Source organism: Schistocerca gregaria, chromosome 3 (genome assembly GCF_023897955.1).
Source record: "Schistocerca gregaria isolate iqSchGreg1 chromosome 3, iqSchGreg1.2, whole genome shotgun sequence".
In the NCBI taxonomy this organism is placed as follows: domain Eukaryota; kingdom Metazoa; phylum Arthropoda; class Insecta; order Orthoptera; family Acrididae; genus Schistocerca; species Schistocerca gregaria.
The window spans coordinates 694816766-694842310 of record NC_064922.1 but is presented as its reverse complement, the minus strand read 5'-3'; the positions used below and the strand labels follow the sequence as shown (position 1 = coordinate 694842310).

The following is a 25545-nucleotide window of genomic DNA, read 5'->3' as shown; positions in this document are numbered from 1 at the left end:
ACATGAACATGTAAGTATGTTAATGGTTTTAAAGTTTTAACTTACATTGACTGCACTGATGATGACCACACAGTGACCGCAATCGGGATTTGCCATAAATGTTATTTGCTGTACCCTTTACTGCTTACTAATGAGTTACGTTACTGTCACCAACTATTGTTACGAGATCTTAGAGGAGTCAGGAACACTTACATCTCATTTAGGGGCAGATTGAGAGTGATGCTATCCATGGTGTCCTCGCCATACTTCCAGTAACCGACGAAGCCCATCATGGCGTACAAGCCGACGACGATGGAGAAACCGATGTTGAGAACTCCAGGGCAACCTAGGAAATGGCTCGGTTTCTTCATGCTGTTTTCTACCGGCAAGACCTGTAAAACGTAGTATGAGCTTTTTGCACTGATCCGGCAGCGTGTACAGCCAAGATTAGTTAAGATATTTTCACTTGCATTTTATACAAAGTGGTCAGAAACAGTGTGAAATGATTGTAAAGGCGTTGCAGGGTAGGTTGTACTGAGAAATAGATGTTTACAATATTCGATACGTTGGGTCGTTTACGATTTAATTAGTACTGAAATTAGACAAGCCCAAATTTTCCGTCCCGCCAGATACAATTAGTGTCAGTTTTTCCCATAGCGTAGATGACTGCGTACGAAACTGCTCAGTATTTGACTCGGGTTCCATTCTTACTACCGTCCCATGTCAAAATATTGTACCGCTCTCTTGTTAGCTTTTGGAAACCCAAACGAAGAACACGCTAATTGCAGTCCTAATTAAATCAGAAACGACGCAACGTACCGAATATCTGCTTAACAACTTATTCTCAGCATAATCTACGCTGAAACAGCCATCCAACGTTTCAGACTGATTCTGGCGATATTCTGTAATGCCATTCGAATAACATTTCCAAACAAAAGACAAGTCAAGCCGTTACCAGACGTATCTACTACTCGTAAATATTGTCTATGTGGTGTAGACATTTGTAGAGTGTTTGTTGTTAAACTATTATTTCAGATTCTTGGTCAGTATAATTTCACACAAAAGACCCTTGTTACTTTGTAATGGACTCACAACAACTAGATAAGTAGGTGAACCATGTTTGTAAGTGAAAGAGCTCTCCAAGCAGACAATAATAGCTTCCAAAAACGAACGCAGTGAGTGATAGGAAATGCAAACTGGGGAAAATTTAGAAGTCAACTTTCCAAGAGAAGGCTTAACTGTTCTATTGTCTAAGGGCCGAGACTTCAAGAGACGGTTTTAAAAACGAAATCTGTTGATATCATTTATCTTACTATAAAAGACAAGATTTCTGAAAATACGTATTTGAAGTGTAAAAATATCTTATTGAATCTTAAACGGTGGATAATTTGGTTGCAAAAAATTTGAAAAAATTACATCTACTGCTTTAGAAAGATTTTAAAGATTTAGTAGGCACCGAAACGACGTATTTTTAATAGAACCAACTACAAAAGCGGTATGTTAACGACTATCACCACAAAAGTGTTGCATATTACCTTAGTTTTTATGGCTCTGGAGGGAGTGCCAGATCGGAATACAAAGACTGTTATAACTAGCTGATGTTATTAGCGACATTCTGTGCAACATGTACGCAAATATGAGGGAAACTATGCAGGACTAAGAAATTGTAAGTCATTATCTGCAGATGTAAATACTGAATACTATGGCCCAAAATAACGGGTACTGCTCTCTGTAGTCTTTGCCGAAGCCTCTCACACAGTTACAGCAGTCTCTCTTTTACGTCCTGACAGATCCTTCTGGTTCATTATCGAAAATGTCTATTACAATCAATGTGAGCGTTGATCACACAGCACTACGTAAGGGAAATTGGAGGCTTCCATTCACTGGTAATACATAGCGGAACATTTGCACGGGCTGTGCTGCAAAAGTGCATGGTTGCGAACGATCTTGGGTCTGGTGTTCTAATGGTAAAGTGGGTACTGAAAACCGAAAAGTCGTGGGATTGAATCTCAGTCTGATCACGAAATATTTCAATTTGTCTTTAACTTCACCTAAACCTCTCAGTGATGTGATGACTCGTGAGGAACGACATGCGATTTAGATTTCACGTTAAACTGTAGTTCCCCTTTCCTTGCTGGAATCACTTGGGTAGTTTAGGGACACACACAAAAAACCGAGTGGCCACCTGTCGAAAGATCATCGTGAGTAGCAAGGAATTATTATTATAGCGAGAGTGATCCATGGTGGGTAGACCAAACAGAGAGCATGGAGCATAAGCAATCAAAGGCAACGAAATTAGAGGCTTGTATACCTTGTGGTAGTGTGAAATAGAAAGCATGAAAAATCTGATTTCGTAGGCAGTCTAAATTATTCGTATAATGCCTGCATTCGTGAGTGATTGACGTGAAACAGTAGGACTTTTCTCACTGTTCACAGTAAGCATCGAAAGCTCAAACCATCTACAAAGCAGAATGAGCCATAAGCTATTTGGGAACAACATTTATTTTTCTCTACGATTTGTGCTTGTAGACTTTTCGAGCCAATGAGAGAATTACTTCGGCAGCGATTATGAGAACACTGCAATAACTCCATGGTGCAACAGAAACGAGTTGGCTGCCACGTGAATGGCGCTTTTTGCTACGCCAAGTCACATGATGTAATAGTGTGCATAATCGACGCTCTTGAGATTGCACTCACAAGCAATTTTCGTCCTGCGGAAATAAGATGGAAGGATCACTACACTACTGATCATTAGAACCGCAGCGCAGCATGCAATAAAAATCAAACTAGAGTACTGGATGAGTAAGTGACTAATACATCATCACAACTGCACCTAGTAGGTAGACGTAACGTCATCTACATTCCAAATATAAAAGAAAATTACGCAGCGGGATTCTCATTCATATGTTGCATATGAATGTTGTTTCTCTTTTTGTAATAAATGGTTGGGTCTTGTGTTGGAAAGAGAAACATCTATCAGCACATGTTATATTTTGGCAGTGGCAAAATTGTGCCCCGTGAGAGTAGTTCATCATTCTGCGTTATTGTTCCTCGCATTGGTTGGGATCCCACGATAGTCATGCAGATAAGGAAGCAATGAATTGAAGGGGGTCATAGTCAACGCCAAGCAGGATTTTAATGACCCACACGACTAAGGCCCACGTGACCAACGCCAGAGAGGGCAGACAAATTGTTCTCTCAGTCGAGCAGGATTGTGCAGCTATCTCACACACCTTAAGCCAGAAAATGAGCTTATCTGCAGCAAGATAACTATCCACATAGATAGTGCGACAACTTCTGTAGCACCACTGTCCGGTAACATGGTGACCGTTCACGTGGCTTCTCTTGACAGCCAGGGGTAAGGCGCGCCCAACGACAAGACGGGCACAGTAGTGCCATCACATCGTCTAAACAGACGAGACCTGTCTCTGTTTACAACACGATGGACACATATGTATCTCAAAGTCCCGCAAAAAACGAACGACGCCAGATTTCAGTCGTCATCGTCATGTGGGTCTAACACCTGGTATGATGGTATGGAATGCAATTGGGTGTTTGGTATACAACACGATCAATAGTGCTTCGCTTAGACATTAATTCGGACAGTACCCTTTACATATGTGATGTCTTAAGACTAGTGGTTGTGTGCTATCCTACAGGTCTCTGTTGTGTTCCCAGCAAGATGAGGCAAGTCTGCATGTTCCCTCTACTGTCCTTGGATACGTCGAGATGGAGGGTGTTAGGCTGCTGTGCGAGGCAGCACAATATCCAGACCAACTGAAGATATCAGGTCATGGATGGACGAGACTGGCACTTTGTCGCCAGCGACCACGAATGACGATCTCTGGCACAGAGTTCAAACACCATGGAAGCTCGACTCATTGTTTAGCAGTGTTGGAATCATTATTGTTTCTCAGAGTTGCAACTCTGTGCACTCTAGTACTATGGAAGTTATCCCCTGGTACCATAACAGTTGCCCTGTCATCCTGTCCCTTCTTCACATATGTTCCTTTCTTCCACGATTCTGTGGAGAACCTCCTCATTCTCATTCCCAACCTTATCAGTCCACCTAAGTTTCAACAATCTCATCTCAATGCCTTCGATTCTCTTCTGTTCTGGTTGTTCCACAGTCTATGTTTTACTACCATATAATACAGTGCTCCAAACATACATTCTGTGCAATTTCTTTCTCTCGTTAACATCTATGTTACATACTGGCGGACTTCTCTTGGCCAGGAATGACATTTGCTCCAGTGCTAGTGTGCTTCTTATGTGATCCCCTATTGTAACGTTGTAACTTTAGGTTCCTCGCTGTCCTCATTTCTGTTACTTGTCATTACCTTGGCCCTGCCTCGATATACTCTCAGTCCATGTCTTGTACTCATTACACTGTTTATTCCATTCAACACATCTTGCAATTCTTCTTCACTTTCAGTGAGGATAGCAATGTCATCAGCGATTTTATCTTTAATATCCTTTCAGCATGAACTTTAATCATATTCTTAAACCTTTCTTTTACTTCACTGATTGCTTTTTCGATATACAGATGGAAGAGTGAAAGACTGGATCTTGTCTTACACTCTCTTTAATCCGAAAACTTCTTTCTCGGTCTTCCACTCTTATTATTTCCCCTTCGCTCTTGCACATGTTATATATTACCCGTGTCTCCCTATAGCTTACCGCTGCTTTCCTCAGAATTTCCAACATCTATCACCACTTAACATTGTCGAACGCTTTTTCCAGGTCGACATATCCTATGAATGTGTCTTGATCTTTCTTCAGTCTTGCTTCCAACGGAAACGACACAACAGCTTCTCTAGTGCCTTTACCTTTCCTGAAGCCAAACTGATCGTGATCTAACACATCCTTAATTTGCTTTTCATATTTCCGTGTATTATTTTTGTCTGCAACTTGGATGCATGACCTGGTATATTGATTCTCTCAATTGTCAGCTCTTGCGATCTTCGGAATTATGTGGATAACGTTTCTCCGAAAGTCTGATGGTAAATCGCTCTGATGGTAAAACGCAGCCTCATACATTCTACACTCCAAAGTAAATAGCCTTTATTTCCACTTCCCCCAATGATTTTAGAAATTCCGATGGAATGTTATTTATCCCTTCTTCCTAATTTGATCTTAAGTCTACCAAACTGCTTTTAAATTCTGATTATAGCACCGGATCCCTATCTCTTTCCTGACGACTCCTATTTATTATTCTATCACGTCATCAGACAAGTCTTCCCCTTCGTATAGCGCTTCAGTGTACTCTTTCCATTTATTCACTCTCTCCTTCGCAATTAACAATGGAATTCCCACCGAACTTACCACCTTCGCTTTTAATTCTACCGAAGGCTTGTTCTGTCCTTCCAGTATGCTGATTCCACCCTTCCTACTATAATTTCTTTTTCGATGTCTTCACATTTTTCATGCAGCCATTTTCCCTTATCTTCCCTGCACTTCCTGTTTATTTCATGCCAAAGTCATTTGTATTTCTGTATTCCTGAATTTCTCTGATTATTTTTGTCCTTTCTTCTTTCGTGAATCAGCTGAAGTATTTCATCTGTTATCCATGGTCTTTTCTCAGCTGTCTTCCTTGTACCTACGGATTCATCAACACTGAATCTATAGCCTGTGACAATTTCAAACATATCTCACGCTTCTTAGTGATTCCGTATCTCACTTGTTTGTGCAATGATTCTTGTGACTAGTATTTCAGCCTACTCATCGTTACTAAATTGTGATCTGATTCTATATCTGCTCATGGGTACGACTTACAATCAACTATCCGATTTTGGATTCTCTGCACGACCACGAAAGTGATCCAACTGAAATCTTCACGTATTTGTAGGCCAAATATGCCTCCTCCTCTTATGGTTCTTCAACAGAGTATTCGCTATACCTACTTAATATTTATTGCACACCTAAAATTTTCCCTCTTTCGTTTCTACTACCAAGTCCATATTGTCCTGTAGCCCTTTTTTCATCTCCTACACTTACAACCGCTTTCCAATCCCCCTGAGTATTATATTTTCATCTCCCCTTACTTACTGAATTACTCGTTCAATAGCATCATATACTTCCTCTATCTTTTCATCTTCTGCTGGCGACATCGGCATGTATACCTGGACTATTCTTGTCAGTGTTCATTTGCTTTCGATTCTGATGAGAATAACTATCACTAAACTGTTCGCAGTAACTCACTCTCTTCATAACGAATTCCACTCCCGTTATACCTTTTTTCACAGGTACTGATATTAACCTATACTCGTCTGACCACAAATTCTTGTCTCCTTTCCATTTCACTTCATTAACCTCCACTATATGTAGAGTCAACTTTATTATTTCGCTTTTCAGATTTTCTATCTTTTTCTTACCACGTTGAGACTCCTGATCTCCTCGCTCAGGCTCGTAGAACGTTATCCTTGCGTTGATGATTCAATATTTTTCTCACGGCGACCTACCCTTGTCAGTCCCCTCCTGGAGATCCGAATGGTGTACTACTCCTGAATCTTTTTTCAATGGTGACATCATCATGCCACTTTTTCAGTTACAGGCCACATGTCGTGTTGATATACACTGTGTCTGTAATGCCGTGGTTTCCACTGCCTTCTGCATCCTCAAGCCGTGATCATTGCTGTTTCTTCCGCCCTTAGGGTCAGTTTGCCATCCGAAGGTAAGAGAGTCCCGTAAACCTGTATGCTGTCCTGTGACCCTCTTTGACAAGGCCGTTAGCTGAATGAGGGTGAGTTCTTATACCGGAAGTCTTTGGCAGCAATTTCTGGTGATTCTTATTCAAAATTTTAGCAGTGCCGTGGTTCGAACCCGGGACCGAGGAGGTTTTGTTTATGAATGAAAGACTCTGCTTCTATATAATGGGTGCATTACATTTAGTTCTTACCCAGTGAAATCTGACCAGGCAACGGTTTTCCAGTTATCTAGGGTCCAACGGATACGATCACGAGCCCAAGACAGAGACGCTGCAGGCGATATCGTGCTATTAACAAAGGCACTAGCGTCGGCTGTCTGCTGCCATAGCCCACTAACGCGAAATTCTGTCGGACTGTTCTAACGGATACGTTTGTCATACGTCCCACATTATTTGCTTATCTGTTAGCGCTGACAACTCTATGCAACTGCCAGGCCGGAACCCTCTGTATTGTCCGTGGTGAGAGGGAAAGCCTGAAATTTGGTATTCTTGGCACGCTCTTGACTCTGTAGATCTCTGAATACTGAATTCCCTAAAGATTTCCGAAATCTAGTGTCCCATGCGTCTTTCTCCAAGCCGCGGTGGTCTCGCGGTTCTAGGCGCGCAGTCCGGAACCGTGCGTCTTCTACGGTCGCAGGTTCGAATCCTGCCTCGGGCTTGGATGTGTGTGTTGTCCTTAGGTTAGTTAGGTTCAAGTAGTTCTAAGTTCTAGGGGACTGATGACCACAGCAGTTGAGTCCCATAGTGCTCAGAGCCATTCGAACCAATCTTGCTCCAACGACCACTCGGCATTTAAAATCTGTTAACTCCCGTCGTGTGACCATAATAACGTCGGAAAACCTTTTACGGAATTCGCCTGAATACAAATGACAGCTCCACCAATGCATTGCCCTTTTATGGTTTGTGTACGCGATACGACCGCCGTTTATACAGGGTGTTTCAAAAATGACCGGTATATTTGAAACGGCAATACAAACTAAACGAGCAGCGATAGAAATACACCGTTTGTTGCAATATGCTTGGGACAACAGTACATTTTCAGGCGGACAAACTTTCGAAATTGCAGTCGTTACAATTGTCAACAACAGATGGCGCTGCGGTCTGGGAAACTCTATAGTACGATATTTTCCACATATCCACCATGCGTAGCAATAATATGGCGTAATCTCTGAATGAAATTACCCGAAACCTTTGACAACGTGTCTGGCGGAATGGCTTCACATGCAGATGAGATGTACTGCTTCAGCTGTTCAATTGTTTCTGGATTCTGGCGGTACACCTGGTCTTTCAAGTGTCCCCACAGAAAGAAGTCACAGGGGTTCATGTCTGGCGAATAGGGAGGCCAAACCACGCTGCCTCCTGTATGTTTCGGATAGCCCAAAGCAATCACACGATCATCGAAATATTCATTCAGGAAATTAAAGACGTCGGCCGTGCGATGTGGCCGGGCACCATCTTGCATAAACCACGAGGTGTTCGCAGTGTCGTCTAAGGCAGTTTCTACCGCCACAAATTCACGAAGAATGTCCAGGTAGCGTGATGCAGAAATCGTTTCGGATCTGAAAAATGGGCCAATGATTCCTTTGGAAGAAATGGCGGCCCAGACCAGTACTTTTTGAGGATGCAGAGACGATGGAACTGCAACATGGGGCTTTTCGGTTCCCCATATGCGCCAGTTCTGTTTATTGACGAAGCCGTCCAGCTAAAAATAAGCTTCGTCAGTAAACCAAATGCTGCCCACATGCATATCGCCGTCATCAATCCTGTGCACTATATCGTTAGCGAATGTCTTTCGTGCAGCAATAGTAGCGGCGCTGAGGGGTTGCCGCATTGGAATTTTGTATGGATAGAGGTGTAAACTCTGGCGCATGAGACGATAAGTGGACGTTGGCGTCATTTGGACCGCAGCTGCAACACGGCGAACGGAAACCCGTGGCCGCTGTTCGATCACCTGCTTCACTAGCTGCGCGTTGCCCTCTGTGGTTGCCGTACGCGGTCGCCCTACCTTTCCAGCACGTTCATCCGTCACGTTCCCAGTCCGTTGAAATTTTTCAAACAGATCCTTTATTGTATCGCTTTTCGGTCCTTTGGTTACATTACACCTCCGTTGAAAACTTCGTCTTGTTGCAACAACACTGTGTTCTAGGTGGTGGAATTCCAACACCAGAAAAATCCTCTGTTCTAAGGAATAAACCATGTTGTCCACAGCACACTTGCGCGTTGTGAACAGCACACTCTTACAGCAGAAAGACGACGTACAGATTGGCGCACCCACAGACTGCGTTGTCTTCTATATCTTTCACATCACTTGCAGCGCCATCTGTTGTTGAAAATTGTAACTACTGTTATTTCGAAAGTTTGTCCGCCTGAAAATGTACTGTTGTCCCAAGCATATTCCAACAAACGGTGTATTTCTATCGCTGCTCGTTTAGTTTTTATTACCGTTTCAAATATACCGGTCATTTTTGAAACACCCTGTATATGTGCGTATAGCCATCCCCTGTCTATATTACCTCAATGAATACAGTATAAGCACAATATGTAAAATTTCTTTATTTACTGTGTTTCAGGTGTTGCAATCTTAAGGGCCAGGAGGGTTGAGTCTGTTTCGCGAACCCCTTCTCAAAAATGGTCAGCTTTATGACGGAAGACTTCAACTCACCACGCCGATGCACTCCATGGCGAAGATCGCAATGCTGAAGAAGATGGGCAGCTGTGCGACAGTTGCGAAGTTCTTGCGCTCAGCGATGTCCGGCAGGTCGCAGAACATGTAGTAGAGCGTGATGCCGCAGCTGACGCCCACGGCCACGTTGGCCGCGTGCGAGAAGGGCACCAGGTACTTGAGCTCGCGCAGCACCCCCAGCACCAGCAGTATGGGCAGCGGCATCAGCAGGTAGTAGCGGATGTCCAGCTCCGCCATCGCGGGTACGTAGTACCTGCACACCTGCCACGCAGACACCCGATCAGCACCGACGGATACGCCAATAGACGAGTACACAGGAGGTACAGGGAGAAAAACGTCATCTGCTAACTGTGCAGAACTCATACTGCAATTCTAATAGTAAGAGTGGGCACCAAGAGTTAGCAGTAGGCGGGAAGCCGGTAAAGGCCCGTCAACACGCAACGATCTGTCTGCGCAAATGTCTGCGCACATCACATCTGCGCAGACAGATCGTTGCGTGTGGACAGAAGATTTGCACCAACCTGATGTGTGTGCAAACCTGGAAGTTGGAGTTGGAGGTTTGAGCGAAACCTCTCAAATCTGTGGGTTCAAACCACATCTGCGCAGACAAGTTGGAGCGTGTGGACAGGAGATCGCCGCAAATCTGGCACAAAACAGCTATTTGATCATTCTAGTGTTTGTATTTGTGCGCACAGGGCATTAAAATGGCTGCTACTCGTTAGTGTTCTCGAGAGTTTGTAGGTGAAGTCACTGAAATAAACAGAAACCACCAATGTTCGAGGAATATCAAACGTAAAGAATATAATGATCGAGACAAAAAGACAGCAGCATACAATGCTCTACTTGAAAAACTGCGGGCAGTTGACGCTTCGGCAAACAGAGAAAAGGTAGTAAAAAAATTATTTCGTTGCGAACTGGCGAAATTATGCGGATGGATGTTGAAACTTATAATTATCTCTTAAAGCTTGTAACCCCTCATATTATGAGAAAAATACTTGTATGAGAAGGGCAATTTCTCCTCATGAACGGCTGGCGGTAACATTAAGATTCCTAGCAACAGGAAGTAGCAACAAGGATTTAGAATTTTCATCTGCAATATCGAAACAAGCATTGAGTGAAATAATACCCAACACATATGAAGCTATTTACTCTTTCCTGAAGGATGAGTTCATGAAGGCAAGTCAAGTAAATTAAGTCTGTCAGCGAACTGTTTACGGTAAAGAGTTATCCAAAGTTCAGAAATCTAAAAGATCTGGTGTAGGAGTAGATCTAGTATACCAGCCAACGTTATGGTATTTTGATCTGCTTGGCTTTCTTAGTGATCAAGAAACACCAAGACCTAGCAGGAATACAACTGAAGATGAAATTGGAGTATTAATGTGCGAGGAAATGAAACACGAGGTAATGTAAAACAAAACAGGTTCGCCCTGTAACTCTCGCAGTAAATTTACTTGAGAAAACTGCTTTCGCTTTAGCAGCCACTGTCTACATCATTTTGACCGCTTTCTCTGTTTCCTGCGGTTGGTCTGAATGTTTTTTGCAACATACGTTGCGAACACTGACCACAACAGAATTTCCTCCATTTCTATATTTCAAAATAACTGTATTAAATTTTGACGTTTACGGGGAGCGTAGTCGCTTGCCACTGATATTTCGTTTCTACACCGACAGATGGCGGGCGAGTAGTAGATTGGGGTTTGTGTCGTGTGAACATACCACATTTGCAGCGATCTTCTGCATGTACAGACATCTGCACCGATGTCTGCGCAGACAGATCGTTGCGTGTGGACCGGGCTTAACAGAATCGTATCCATTCCCCAGTGTTATTCGTTCTGTGGATCGAACAAGAAGCAAAGAAATCTAAGGAGTTTAAGTTCAGGAGCAGAGATAAAAACATCAATGAGTCGAATCAAATCAGGTGATGCTGAGGGAACTAGATTAGGAAATCAGACACTTAAAGTAGTAAATGAGTTTTTCTATTTGGGACCCAAAATAACTGATGATGGTCGAAGTAGAGAGGATACAAGATGTAGACTGTCAATGGCAGGGATAGTTTTTCTTAAGAAATTTGTTAACATCGAGTACAGATTTAATTGGCAGGAAGTCTTTTCTGAAAGTATTTGTCTGGGCTGTAACCGTGTATGGAAACCAACGTGCACAATAAATGGTTTAGACAAGAAGAGAAGAGAAGCTTTCGAAATGTAATGCTAAAGAAGAATGCTGAAGATTAGATGGGTAGACGAGGTACTAGTGAGGAGGTACTGAACAGAATTAGGGAGAAGGGGAATTTGTGGCACAACTTGACTATAAGAAGAGATCGGTTTGTAGGACACGTTCTGAGGCATTAAGTGATCATCAATTTCTTATTCGTGGGAAGCGAGGAGGCTAAATATTTTAGAGGGAGACCAAGGCTTGAATGCACTAAACAGATTCAGTAGGATGTAGGTTCAGCAGCTACTCGGAGATGAATCAGGCGCAGGATAGAGTAGCATGGAGAGCTGCATCAGACCAGTTAAAAAATGGTTCAAATGGCTCTGAAAAGTGTGGGACTTAAGTTGAGGTCATCAGTCCCCCAGAACTTAGAACTACTTAAACCTAACTAACCTAAGGACATCACACACATCCATGCCCGATGCAGGATTCGAACCTAGAACCGCTCGGCCACCCTGGCCGGCCATCAGGCCAATCTTTGGGCTGAAGACCATAGCAACAACAAAACAACAATCCTCGATGATATGGTAATTCTGACAGACACGGCAAATGGATGGAACATCAGTTGAAAATTCAGACAGAAAGAGGCAAGAAGTTTTGAAATGCGATGTTACAGAAGAATACTGAACACTTGATGGATGGACAGAGTTATTATTGAGAAATTGGCAAAGAAACTATAGCACAACGTGATAACAAGAAGTGATCGGCTAATAGAAAACATTCAGAAGCATCAAGGAAATGTCAGTATGGTAATAGAAGAAGAGTGGAAAGAAAAAGAATTAGTTAGTAATGTCAAGTACGCAGATTCAATTGGATGTTGGTTGAAGTAACAGTTACGTCGAGATAAACAGGCTTGCATGGGATAGACTAGCATGGCGACAACAAAAACCATAACAAAAGTAACAAGTCAATATTCTCTTTAAGTCAGTGACGTTTCTGCTTTTATTGTACTAAGGTCTTCATTCCTACATAAATGAGGTAATGATTTCACACCAGTGTTTACAGGATGCTTTCCAGCAGCAGACTAAACTTTTCATCGTCACAAAAGAAGTAGCCTGTTAGTAATATGATAAAGCAATGTTTTATTTACATCACTGCAACCCTACTTGAGCCTGCAATGTATAAGGTTATCTCTCAGATAATTGGACAGTATAAATAAGACTAGAGATAATCAGATAAAAAGACAAAGAAAGGAGAGACAGGCTGATAGTGACGAAATTATAAATTATGTTTTAACTGTGCCTCTCGGAATCTTACTTCAAGAAGCCAGCTATTTTTAAAGCAGCTTAGATATGTGTCACCTTCTGCATCATTTTTTGTCAGCATCGTTGTGATGATTAATGGACGGACTGTCAGCAGTTTCTAAGCACATCATTATATCAGTGCTGCTTTGACAGTACCGCAGCCCTTGAAATCCGTACTTACTGTTTCTCCGATTATTCATTAATAACAAGCTTTCGAGGTATTTCTTTAACAGGAGCAGCTCCCTCTAAGTGGCTCCTTAGTGATGACATCCAAGGCTTAGAGACAACAAAATTCTTAACAGATATTTGGACAAGATAAACGTTACTCAACAATACTGATGAATTGTAGCCCACCCCTCATATGATTCTCAGAAGCATTTCAGTTGGGACGAGTACTTTCCTTGTATGATAGTACCAGTTCATGATACAGAAATAGGTTAGCTGTTCTTATCGAGGCAGTTGTTATGTCTCAATCGATCACGATATCAATGTATTGCTCAGTACTAATGTTTACTTGTCACTTGCTGTTTGAGAACACCAGAGAGTCTCTCAAAACAGTTTGCTAATTTTCTGCTTTAGATGATTCGAATATTTTTCTCTAAATAATCGCAAACGAGAACTTTTGAAAGTATCGAATATGAATATGTGCTTCATATTTTTAAAAAAAGCGATCTATAAGTGATGTATCACGTTTCATTGTGCAGAAACTCTTCTGATAAACATCAGATGATTTTCTATGGTTACTGAGTACGATGCATCTTAAGAAGCCACGGAGACCACATTGGCTCCCTACATGTACAATTTCGCCATTAAATAACTATTTCAGCTTGAATTTCCACATTTCACTCATCACGATGTCAGTATGTGGGGGAAACGTTATCAAAGCGTCAAATCATGCCAGCAGAGAATATAATATGCAGTGTCGAACCGGGCGGTTCCATACAACTTCTGTTTTCAGTACATGCAATCGTCTTATTTCTCTCTAATGCCAGCATGAACTACGAATGTAGGTGATTAAGAGCCTATGGCGTCACAGAAGTTCAGTGTCGAAACACCTTCCCTTTCCAATCCCACAATACTAAATCTTAGCAGGAAGAGGGACGACTTGAAATTAAGTTGTTGCAACATGAGTCAGTCGTGCAATATGCAATTCGGTAGGATGGAGGCACAAATCAATCAATCTGATTTATTTCCGTAGAGTGACTGTGGAGAAAGAGGGTGAAATCCGCCTTCTGAAAATAATTTTTTTGGAGGGGGGGGGGCAGTTTTGTGACTGAATTCCCTATAATTAGACTCGTGAAACTTTTCGCTGAATCTACCACACCCGGAGAAATTTACTGGTAATAAAACAAGTGCTAATTTATGATTCGATGACAGAAAAGCATTAAGACTCAGGCGACGACAGAAACCGAAATTTTGAGTGTTATTTTGCGTTAATGATAGTTTATTTCCTACATATTGTTACAGGACTTTCGTTTATTTCCGGCCGCTGTGGACGAGTGGTTCTACGCACTTCAGTCTGGAACTGCGCTGCTGCTACGGTCGCAGGTTCGAATCCTGCCTTGGGCATGGATGTGTGTGATGTCCTTATGTTAGTTAGGTTTTTGTAGCTCTAAGTCTACGAGACTGATGACCTCAGATGTTTAGTCCCATAGTGCTCAGAGCACTTTGAACCATTTTTTTTTCGTTTATTGCTCTCTTAATGTGCTTTGCATGGTAAGTAAATTTGTTTCAATCTGCTATAACGATTCGTGTGTTGGATCGAGAGTTTTAGTCTTATGTTTAAAAGAATGTATGTTTAAAAGCATGTACGCTTAGTCATTTCTGTTGCAAGACTGAGAGAGGTAGCGCAGTGGTTAGCACACTTGACTCGCATTCGGGAGCAGGACGGCTCGAATTCGCGTCCGACAATCCAGATTTAGATTTCCGTGATTTCGCTACATCGCTGAAGGCAAATGCCGGGATGTTTCCTTTAAAGGACACGGCAGATTTCCTTCCTCATTCTTCCCTAATTCGAGCTTGTGTTCCGTGTATAATTACCTCCTCGTCCTCTTCTATTGCAAGGTTTGCGGGCTTACCGAACGTACGTGCACTCACGCACGCACGCACACACACACACACACACACACACACACACACACACACACACACACACAGGACACAGGAGAGCGCACGACTTCCCCCTCCTCCCCACCTCCACAGTCACCCACGCTTAAATCAGAGTCAGTTACACAAGTGTCGTCATCAGGAGCTTGGAAACATAGAAAATAGTTTTCCTGTGTAGCAGTTGTGTTTGCAAAATGCAGACTCACCTGCTGTACCGAAGTGGCGAGCAGCAGCAGGTACACGGACGACGCTCCATAGTAAGATGACAGGATCCCGACGTTCACGAAATTCCTGTGAAGAGGACTGCGTGAGTAAATCGAATGCCAAATTAAGAGCAGCGGCTGACAAGCAACGTAATTATTCACAGTAAATACATTTTGCGGCGCTTGAGTAAATGAAACACCTATAACTAATTCTAAAACCACAGTTAAATGACTGAGATCGTTACTGGTCAGGGCATGGCACTTACAGGAGATGAAGGTGGCAAAGTCCGGCCTCCCATCCGGATTTATGTTTGACGTTGTTTGCCTACTTGGATAAGACTGATGCTGGGATGGTTCCTTTCGAAACCACACTGCCGATTTATTTCCCTATTCTGGACCTATCTGAGATAGTGCTCCGACTTTAATGACCCCTTCCTCCACGGGTTGCTGAAGCTTAAGGTTCTGTCTTTAAGGGAATGAACAAGTAAGGAAATAATTTGAAAGTGAATGTTACCAACAAAGCAGAGAATATACACTGATAAGCCAAAACATTATCACCACCTGCTTAATAGCCTGTTTGTCCGTCTGTAGATCAAAATACATCACTGATTCTGCGCATCAGGGATCCGACAGTTTGCTGGTAGGTTCGTAGAGATATATTATATTTCTACGCACAGGTAATGTAATTCGCATAAATAAAGGGTCACTGGTTTGCGTACACAGTGATGGCGCCCAATAGTGACCCAGATGGATTCTGTAGGGTTTACGTTAGGTGAATTTTATCTCTGAGGCATCAGCGTGAGTTTATTGTAATGCTCCTCAAACCACTGCACAAGTGTTATCGCTCCGAGGCGCGGACAATTATACTGCTGTAAGATGACGTCGCCCTTGGGGAAGACATCAAGCTTGAAGGAGTGCAAGTGTGTCGCAGCTGTCAGTGTGTCATCGATTACTAGCACAGGTCCTATGAAAGCAAAGGATAATGTCTTCCATAGCATAATTCATCTCGCACCAGCCTGCGTCCGAGGAGCGCTGCACATCTAGAGTTGCCGTTCGCTTCGATGACGTCTTTTGTGGACACGACCATCTCCCTCGTGTGTCAAAAATGTGATTCAACGGAACGGAGGAGCCGACACGTTTCCTTTGATGAACGGCAGAATCCCGATGGTCCCGCGCCCACTGGAATCGCAATCGCCGATGTCGCTGGGTCAACATGTGAACACGTAGTTGTCTGCTGCGGAGTTCCATGTTCAACAACGTACGATGAATGGTGTGCTCTGAAACACTTGAGCGTGCACCACCATCGGGAGAGATGCCACCGATCACCATCTGTCCTACTTTTCAGAGCAGACAAGCTTCCAGACAGTGCTAATGAATCATTAAAATCGTGTCTGTTAACATTGTTCATCTGGATGATATGTTGCTGGGCACTTACGTTTTCACGACACCGAAAACTTTTCGTTTAAGTCTCTCTATTCTGTTCGTTATAGCATGGATGACGGAGTCAACGCTGAGTGAAGAATTCGTCCATTCTACCCTAAAGTGCTTTTTGTATGACCTGTTGCGACAAAGCCCTTCATATCTCTGCATCTATAAGGAATGGTAAAGTTTTGCATTGTAGTAAAATTTGTCTATTTAATGTTGTGGGGGTATACGGAACTCTGTAATAGAACCTTCTAAGTATTAAATGTTGTATCGTATGTGTATCTCCTTGAAACACGTTACCATGTCGGGAAGACTTTTAATCCTAATTGCAGAAGGCGCCGCTGATCACTATTTTTAAATTTTTACGTGAAACGTCTTACCGATTTGCTCACGAAACGAGACACTGCAAATGTAGTTCGCAGAAGTATAAAATAAAAAGACACGCGCAACAGAGGTAGTTGCGAAAGTGTGTAGAATACAGATGAGAACTACATGACATTAATCAAAATATCCACGGGTGTACTGCCGATCTATAGTGTCCAACGGGCACGTTCACAGGAGCTCAGTCCGTCAGTTCACCTGATGATGGCGACATGTTTGATCGCCGAAATATTGTGCCCGTTGGACACTATAGACCGGCAGTACAGCCGTGGATATTTTGATTATCAAATACGCCGGGAGAAACTCAAGAATCACACACATGACATTACTTGTTACTAAACTAATACGAGTAATTTGTATTCGGAATAAAATGGCTCTGCTTTAATGAAGACTTTTAGATATCTTTTTATCTTTGTATGAAACATGTAAGCCAGTGGACATATCAGTTACCAGAAAACTGAGCGTTTGCTCTTTTTGCCCAAACAGTGTGTGTCGTTGTCTGAACCTTTTACTGTCCACTTTTCAATTCAATATATGGCTACACACCAGGAAAATAGTGTGAAAGATTTCCTAGTCATATTTCCAAATCTAATTCCCTCATGGTCGCCTGATTTAGTAAGACGACTGTTTAAATGCGACAGACGTTTCTCCTTCTTATACGAGGCGTGAAACCATCTTCTCACACACAAACACTATACAGATGCCATTTCTGAATGGAGGAACCAGCTGCTTACTTATTTCTGACAGACGGAATGTAGACAGTGTTACTTCTACCAGCAACATGTGCCACATTCAAAAGGAGACCTTCGGTGTAGCGCCATTGTATATAATCCCAGTGAGGGAACGTTCTTACCGAGAGGGGGCGTGATTATATTCGGAGTTGCATAAGCGCAGTTGCATAAGCCGAGTTAACGGCTTCGCAACAATTTCGTCTTTTCTAAAAAATGCTTTCCGCAGTTCGCTCCTTGATGAATTTCTCCCGATCAGCACAAAGAGCGGTTATCCAGTTCCTTCACGCAGAAGGGAAGCATGCTTCACAAATTTATCGTAAGATGAAAGTGGTGTACGGAGAGCTGTGTCTCATATGGTGTACAGTATTTTGTAGGGATCAGCGTTATGAGCATCTTCAGTAATGAGTCCCGCTTCTAATTGAGGCCCGATGACCAGCGAAGACATCCCTGGAGATGCCCCGGACGGCGGTGGGTTACGAACCCCACAGTCGCCCGCAGTACGGTCCGACAACCAAGTGTGATGCTATTTCATTCGATATCAGGACTCTCTTCGGTGTCATCCGCGGCGCCTTAAAAGCACTGAGGTACAATGACAATACTCTGCGTCCCGTTTTGTTGCCCTTCAAGGCAAACCATCCTCTTCTTACATTTCGGCAAGAGACTACCCTTCGGAACACGGCGAGAGCTTGTCTTCGTGCTTGCCAAACCCTACCTTGGCCAGCAAGATAGCCGGATCTCTCTTCAGTTGCTAACATTTGGCGCATCATGGGCAGCACTCTCCAATCATCTTGGAATTTTGAGATCTAACGCGCCAGTTGGGCAGAATTTGGCACGATGGTCCTCAGGTGGACTTCCAAAAATTATCATTATTCCAAGCTGCATAACTGTTTGTCTAAGGACCGGAGGTGAACCAACATGTTGTAGACTCGCTCAGTTTGTGTAGATCTTCTTCTAGAATAAATCATAGTTTGTCTGAGGTAGTAATTATTTGTTTGTCTATATGTGTACATCACATCCATCACTTTCCGTCCCATTCTGATAATTCCTTCATGACACGTCGGTTGTTTTCTTCTTTTACATTTAGTTTACTTCATGGCAACCAGAGGTTTATTACATACCGCCTTCTTTGTGTTGTAATTTTATTAGCCAGCATTTTATACACTTTCGAGAAGAAGAATTCATTAAGCAGATACACCACAGTTGAGTTTAAATGCTACATGTTTCGTTAGAGACAGTATGCAGTGGTAGTTATATTATTGCTAGTTATTAAAATTATCATCGGCTCGATACAATTACTCACTTTGCGAACGTGGAGTAGGAGCGGAGGACTGGAAACCTGGAGGTCTTGAAGGCCGCCTCCGCGGTCTCAGCGAAGGCGAGCACCGGCACTCGCTCCCGCCGGCACAGCTCTTGGGAGCACCGCACCTGCAAAGCAACGGACCCTGGTTCAAATCCCGTTGGTGGCACCACCGCGAGCGACCGCAAACGTTACACGGACCACTAATGACTACTGACATTCTAAAGTTGTCAAGTTCGACCTAGGCCTGTTAGCTACCCAGTATTATATATCGGAGCCTGAGCTACATGCAGTGATGTAGCTGAAATGCTAGCATTGAAGTCCATCACATAGAGGGTCCATCAGAAAGACGCGTTTCAGAAAACATTTGGCTTCTGAGCAGCAGTTTCCTCATTCGCACATCCACTACAAATCCCAAAGCTGTAAAATTAAGTTTGAACTACGCTGTAAAGAGCACTGCTTATTGCTTTTCTATCACTACTGTATCCTCAAAGCAAACAAAGTTCTCCTATGAGGTTCTGCAGAGATTATTTGACAGACCTACAAGCTTCACACTCCTCGATATCTATGTTAGTACTGCAAAATGTAACACATTCCGTATGGTCCTCGTCGGCATTAATTTATTTCTCAGTTCTAAATCTTGTGTCTCATTTTCCAGTTATTAGTTTCTTCCCACTATATGCACTTACTACACGAAGAGAAATTTGATGAGTACACTTATATGAAACTTACCTTCTCCATCACAGTACTATAGCGTGACCAGAGGTAAAGAAGAAGGCTGTTCGATTAAGTCTCGCAGTACCGTAAACGGGGGAAATGGGGGTGAGGGATAATTGATGCCCACCTTTTGAAAACAGTGTAATCTGGTCAGTTACTTAATATTTTAAAATTTTGGAAAAGCTAATTATTGGTTATAATTAATACTTGTACCGTATTCCATAAATGTTTAAAATTTTTAAGTTGCACCTAACCTTGATATGTATTAGTAGCAGATGCCACTTTCCAGTGAATTTAATGCTCAATATCTTCAAGCTCAGGACCATGTTGTGAGTAAAAGTCACAACAGCTCACGACATTTGCATTTTTTAATTTTTTTTCCTTGTTAGTCATAATCCCAACTGGGGTACAAGATGTTACTGAAAATGCACTGAAATTGCTGTGAACGTGTTAAAAGATATTTACAGGTTCTGGAAGATACATACACATCAGTACCTTTTAAAAAGTATGTTGTTAACATAACAACAATCTTCAAATGTTGTTTTTTTTTAACTTCCTTGCATGGGATGGATATTTCCCCCTTTCCTTTTTAATACATGGACTGACGTAATATACGCTATCGGAGAAACCTTAACAGTGTAGTAAATACACTACGAAATGTTATATTCAGTATACTCTTTCTGCAAGTCCCAACACCCCGCCGGTTCAGCGTGATATTAATCCTACCACCCGATCACATACACAAAAATCAAGGCCAGGAATTCGTAGGACAAAACTAAGTTTCTTCGGTTACGAAGACGATGACATGTTTCTTTTGACAGAAGGTTATGGTGAATATTGTCGAAACTGAATATCAGTCACGTTCTTATCTTAAAACTGGTGTGATGCTAAATACATCGCTAGTTCAAATAAATGAGTGACTAGGAACATGGCCAGACGCTATCTTCCCGTTACGTCTTTGTGCTAGAGCTACCAATAAGGTTTGCCACTGCAGACTGAAACTAGGGCAGTGTACCTGTTTTTGTCCTTCTGTTTGGCTTATCAATAAAACAACAAGGAGAGGACGCTACTGATTGCTCTGCAGAAAATGAGACAGAAGTTTGACAAGCTGCGACTGATTCACCTTCACAAAGGAAGTTAAAAGTTTTCGTTAGAAGAAAGGAGAGAGGGGCAGGGAGAAAAATAGAAAAGAGGGACAACGAGAAAAAAGATGGAGCTCAACTACAGAAAAACCTTTAGATACATGGGCTCGAGAAGGCTACACAGTAACAAGGACAAGAACTCTCGACCTTTCACAGGCATGGTGCTTTATTTATTTATTATTAGGGCTGAAGTGTTAACTTAGTTGTATTTACTTTGTAGTACACGACATTAGGAAGCGGGCTCGTTCTGTGAGCTTCATTTCAGTCGATGACCTGAAAAATTAGATTTTCTCACTTAGAGATCTGTTTTAATCGTAAAATACCGTTCAATAGAGAAGATCGCACAAAGTATTTCTTTATTTAAAACAACCGGTTGCAACAAACTTTACTGTCATTTTCAGGTCTTAAAATCTTTTTGTTGTAAAACATGTTCATTTTACTCTGAACCTCACGCACAAGATGCCAGATCGATAAAAATCAGCAATATAAAAGGCTTGTCATCACTAAAATAATTATTGTGAAACATAAAGCACCTTGTGAAAAAGGCGATGTCCACATACATATTGCTCACCGATGCTTGTTACACCATACATCTGTTTACGTATTGTGGACGTATTTGAAATAGTACAAATCCACTTTAAATTGCTTAAGGTACGCGATAGCTAACATCATAGAGTTATGAGAAGGGAAAGGCATCGTACAATTCATTCAGAAAATTAGCTATGAGAATGCTTTGTGCAAGGCGTGCGCCGGATTTAATGAATACTAACCGGAAGAAATTGCGTAAAATCATTTCTCAGCATTGTATAGTGATTTTAGATTTAACAGTTTGTATTCACGTATTTGTCACTGTCGATAAAATACAGGTTCATTACTTTACGCTGGAAATTAAATGGCAGTCACGCAGTAGTTAGAAACTACTTCTACCGAAATATGAGAAGTCGATTTAGTCAGCCGGGAAGGCTGCAGGCACTGCCAGCATTTTACACTTAGCTCCTTTGCGAAGGCCGAAGAAAAGCGTTATTATTATGCCCATGGGATGTGCACTTCGCCGACGTAGCCTCAAAGAAGCTGTGACAAAGAGTACTCGTAATATCCTACTTCTTCCAGAAAGCGTTACGACACCTTCTTCGCCATCATTTCCAGGAAGTATCTGTCCGTGCCTCGGCATATGATGCGCACCTTCTAGCCTTGAGACTGTAAGAGCCAAGGAAAGTCCCCTCTGCCCTCCAATTACGTAAAGACTGTAACAGAAAAAAACAGTATCACATGAATCGTCATGTACATGATCCGTGCTTCAAGGAATAAACGATCCGCAGGAGTTGTCTGCTTCTGTCTTTTTTCTTTTCTTCTCTCCGTTTTTGAAAGTGGAATCCTGCTGACTACGAGGATAGAGGAAATTTTTTTCATGACAGAAATCAATATATTTCCAACAGACGCAGCCACCCAAGCTTTGATCTTAGACTTCTGGTCAGCAGCGTTAAACAAAGTGCTGTAGTTTCAGAGTGTGAAGGTAGGTTCACACGGACTGCTGCGGTATTTGATCAAACAAATGAATAACTCCACAACAAAGTTTACTTATCAATCCCTGGATGATAAAATACAGTTTTTTTCTTTAACAGACTCCTAATTTCTTCTCGCAAGAAATTAAAGCTGAACCATCTTCGACAGACGTCCTCGCGGCGGAAGGAGTTACGGTATTTACTTGTAAAGTTCTGTGTCTGTGGTTTCTAGTAGCTGACTTCATGATTGCTTTCCTTCACCATATAAATTTAGATATGCGCCATTACTGGCGGACACTACATTACAATTAAGTCTGCATGTTTCTGTTTCCGGAGAGTTTTGGTTATTTAGCCATAACAAATTGTTGTCAGACACATTTGTTTTATAGTACTATCTTATTAATAAAAAATTGTTTTTATTATTTGCGCATTGACCTAAAAACGAGAAATAGTTGGCGATTTAGGAACTGGTTGTTGCAGCTCTCCATGCTACTCTATCCTATGCAAGCTTCTTCATGTCCCAGTACGTACTGCAGCCTACATCCTTCTGAATCTGCTTAGTGTATTCATCTCTTGGTCTCCCTCTACGACTTTTATCCTCCACGCTGCCCTCCAATACTAAATTGGTGATCCCTTGATGCCTCAGAACATGTCCTACCAACCGATCCCTTCTTCTAGTCAAGGTGTGCCACAAACTCCTTTTCTCCCCAATTCTATACAATACCTCCTCATTAGTTATGTGATCCACCGATTTAATCTTCAGCATTCTTCTGTAGGACCACATTTCGAAAGCTTCTATTCTCTTCTTGTCTAAAGTATTAATCGTCCATGTTTCACTTCCATACATGGCTACACTCCATACAAATACTTTCAGAAACGACTTCCCGAGACTTAAATCAATACACGATGTTAACAAATCTCTCTTCTTCAGAAACTCTTTCTTTGCCATTGCTAGTCTACATTTTATATCATCTCTACTTCGACCATCATCAGTTATTTTGCTCCCCAAATAGCAAAACTCCTTTACTACTTTAAGTGTCTCATTTCCTAACCCAATTCCCTCAGCATCTCCGGACTTAATTCGACTACATTCCATTATAATCGTTTTGCTTTTGTTGATGTTCATCTTATACCCTCCTTTCAAGACACTGTCCATTCCGTTCAACTGCTCTTCCAAGTCCTTTGCTGTCTCTGACAGAATTACAATGTCATCGGTGAACGTCAAAGTTTTTATTTCTTCTCCCTCGATTTTAATACCTACTCCGAACTTCTCTTTTGTTTCCTTTACTGCTTGCTCAATGTACAGGTTGAATATCATCGGGGAGACGCTACAACCCTGTCGTACTCCCTTCCCAACCACTGCTTCCCTTTCATGGAACTGGTTAACACATAGAAAAACTGTGCTCTTTTACTGCTGTTTCCTAGCTAGTCCCTTACCTTCTACAAATATACTGAGGTGCCAAAAGCCATGGGAACTGATATGCACAAACACAGGTGGCGGTTGTATCGCACACACAAGGCATAAAAGGGCACTGCATTGGCGGAGCTGTCATTTCTACTCAAGTAATTCATGTGAAAAGTTTTCTGACGTGTTTATGGACTCCTGATAGGAATTAACAGACTTTGAACGCGAAACGGTAGTTGGAGCTATATACACGGAACATTCCATTTCGGAATCAACGAACTGCATAATCCGAGGTGACAGTGTCAAGAGAGTGCAGAGAATAACACATTTCAGGCATTACCTCCCGCCACGCCGAACGCAGTGGTTGACGGCCCTCATTTAACGACTGAAAGCAGCGGCTTTTGATTTCAGATGTCAATACTAATAGAAATAATCGTAAAAATCTACGTCACACGTACGACGGACGTATCCCGGAACCACCTTCTCAATAAGCCGCTGTGCAAGCTGGTGGTGGCTCCATAATTGTGTGCGCTGTATTTACATGAAACAGATTGGACCCTCGGGTTCAACTGAACCGGCAACTGATTGGACGGCTACTTGGACACCATTTGCAGTCATTCATGGACTTTATGTTTCCAAGCAACGATGGAATTTGTATGCATGGCAATACGCCACGTCACCGGTCCGGCGATTGGTTTGAAGAACATTCCGCACTCAGATCGCCCGACATGAGTCCCATGGAACATTTATGGGACCTAATCGACAGGCCACTTCGTGCACAGAATCCTTAACCGGCAAAACGGTTAAAGAGGCAACATGGCTAACAATTTGTGCAGAGGAGTTCCAAAGCCTTGTTGAGTCCATGCCACCGCATCTAGTCACGACACTACACCGGCAAAAGGAATCTGACACGATATGAAGCGGTATCTCATGACTTTTCTCACCTTTATGCATAATTTATGCACCGTCTTTTGTGACAGTACTAAAAGTCTTGTTTAGACCTTACGTATTTCGTCATCCAGTGTTACGTGAAGTGCAGATAGTGGAAAACATTTGCAGAACTGTTTACGAAAATGTTTCAGATTTTAATTGTTGTGGAAAACCTCCAGCTAAGTTTACAATGGATAACATAGTGGCACAATGGCGCGAGAAGTGCTGCGTAGCGAATAAGAACAGTAGCTATACGTAACGATCTCGAACAGCAGAATACATTGGTCGAGTGAAAGAAAGCCTCCAACACGATCCGACGAAATTTCAATATTGTTTCTCTGTGCAACTGGAAATTTTGTGATCATCGCGTCGAAATGTTATCAAAAAGTTCCTTCATGTAAATCCTTACAAGTTTACTGTTCTCCTTGAATTAAAGCGTACAGGTGAACTTGAGACCTTGAGTTCTTCCGGTGGTTTCCAAGTAAAATGGAATTAGGACTTTTGAATCCGCATTTTAATTTTTTTATATGAGTCTGAGTTCAGCCTGTCAGAGTATGTAAATTCACAGAACGTGCGTCATTACGTAAGCACTCTGAAAAAGCTGTTGCATAATCTGGAGATTGGTATTTGGTGCGCAATGTCCGCTCTCCGCATCGTAACAGTATTCTCTCATCCAGCTGTTAATGCTGAACAGCACGTCCAGAAACAGCTTAATCAATATGGTTATCAACTCACGGAAGAAGAACGACTGTGTGGATATTTTGAGCAAGACGAGAAAGCAGCAAGCACCTTTATGACAATTCTGTCACGAGTGCAAGAGCTGTTCGGTGATGAGAGGGCAGTCAGTGTCCTTGTGATTTCTATATGTGGAATAAACTAAAGG

General features: G+C 42.3%; 1 protein-coding gene across 2 annotated transcripts in view; it reads right to left on the bottom strand.

Moving 5' to 3' along the window:
- The window catches only part of LOC126354788 (proton-coupled amino acid transporter-like protein pathetic), a 79659-nt gene that overhangs the window by 7667 nt on the left and 46447 nt on the right, over positions 1-25545 (bottom strand). For both annotated transcript variants that reach the window (XM_050004696.1, XM_050004698.1), the window contains exons 5-8: positions 18970-19094; positions 15136-15220; positions 9348-9629; positions 193-371 (exon numbers count right to left, since the gene is read on the bottom strand). In XM_050004696.1, the coding sequence (XP_049860653.1) occupies positions 193-371; positions 9348-9629; positions 15136-15220; positions 18970-19094 (671 nt within the window). The remainder of the gene's footprint in view (positions 1-192; positions 372-9347; positions 9630-15135; positions 15221-18969; positions 19095-25545) is intronic.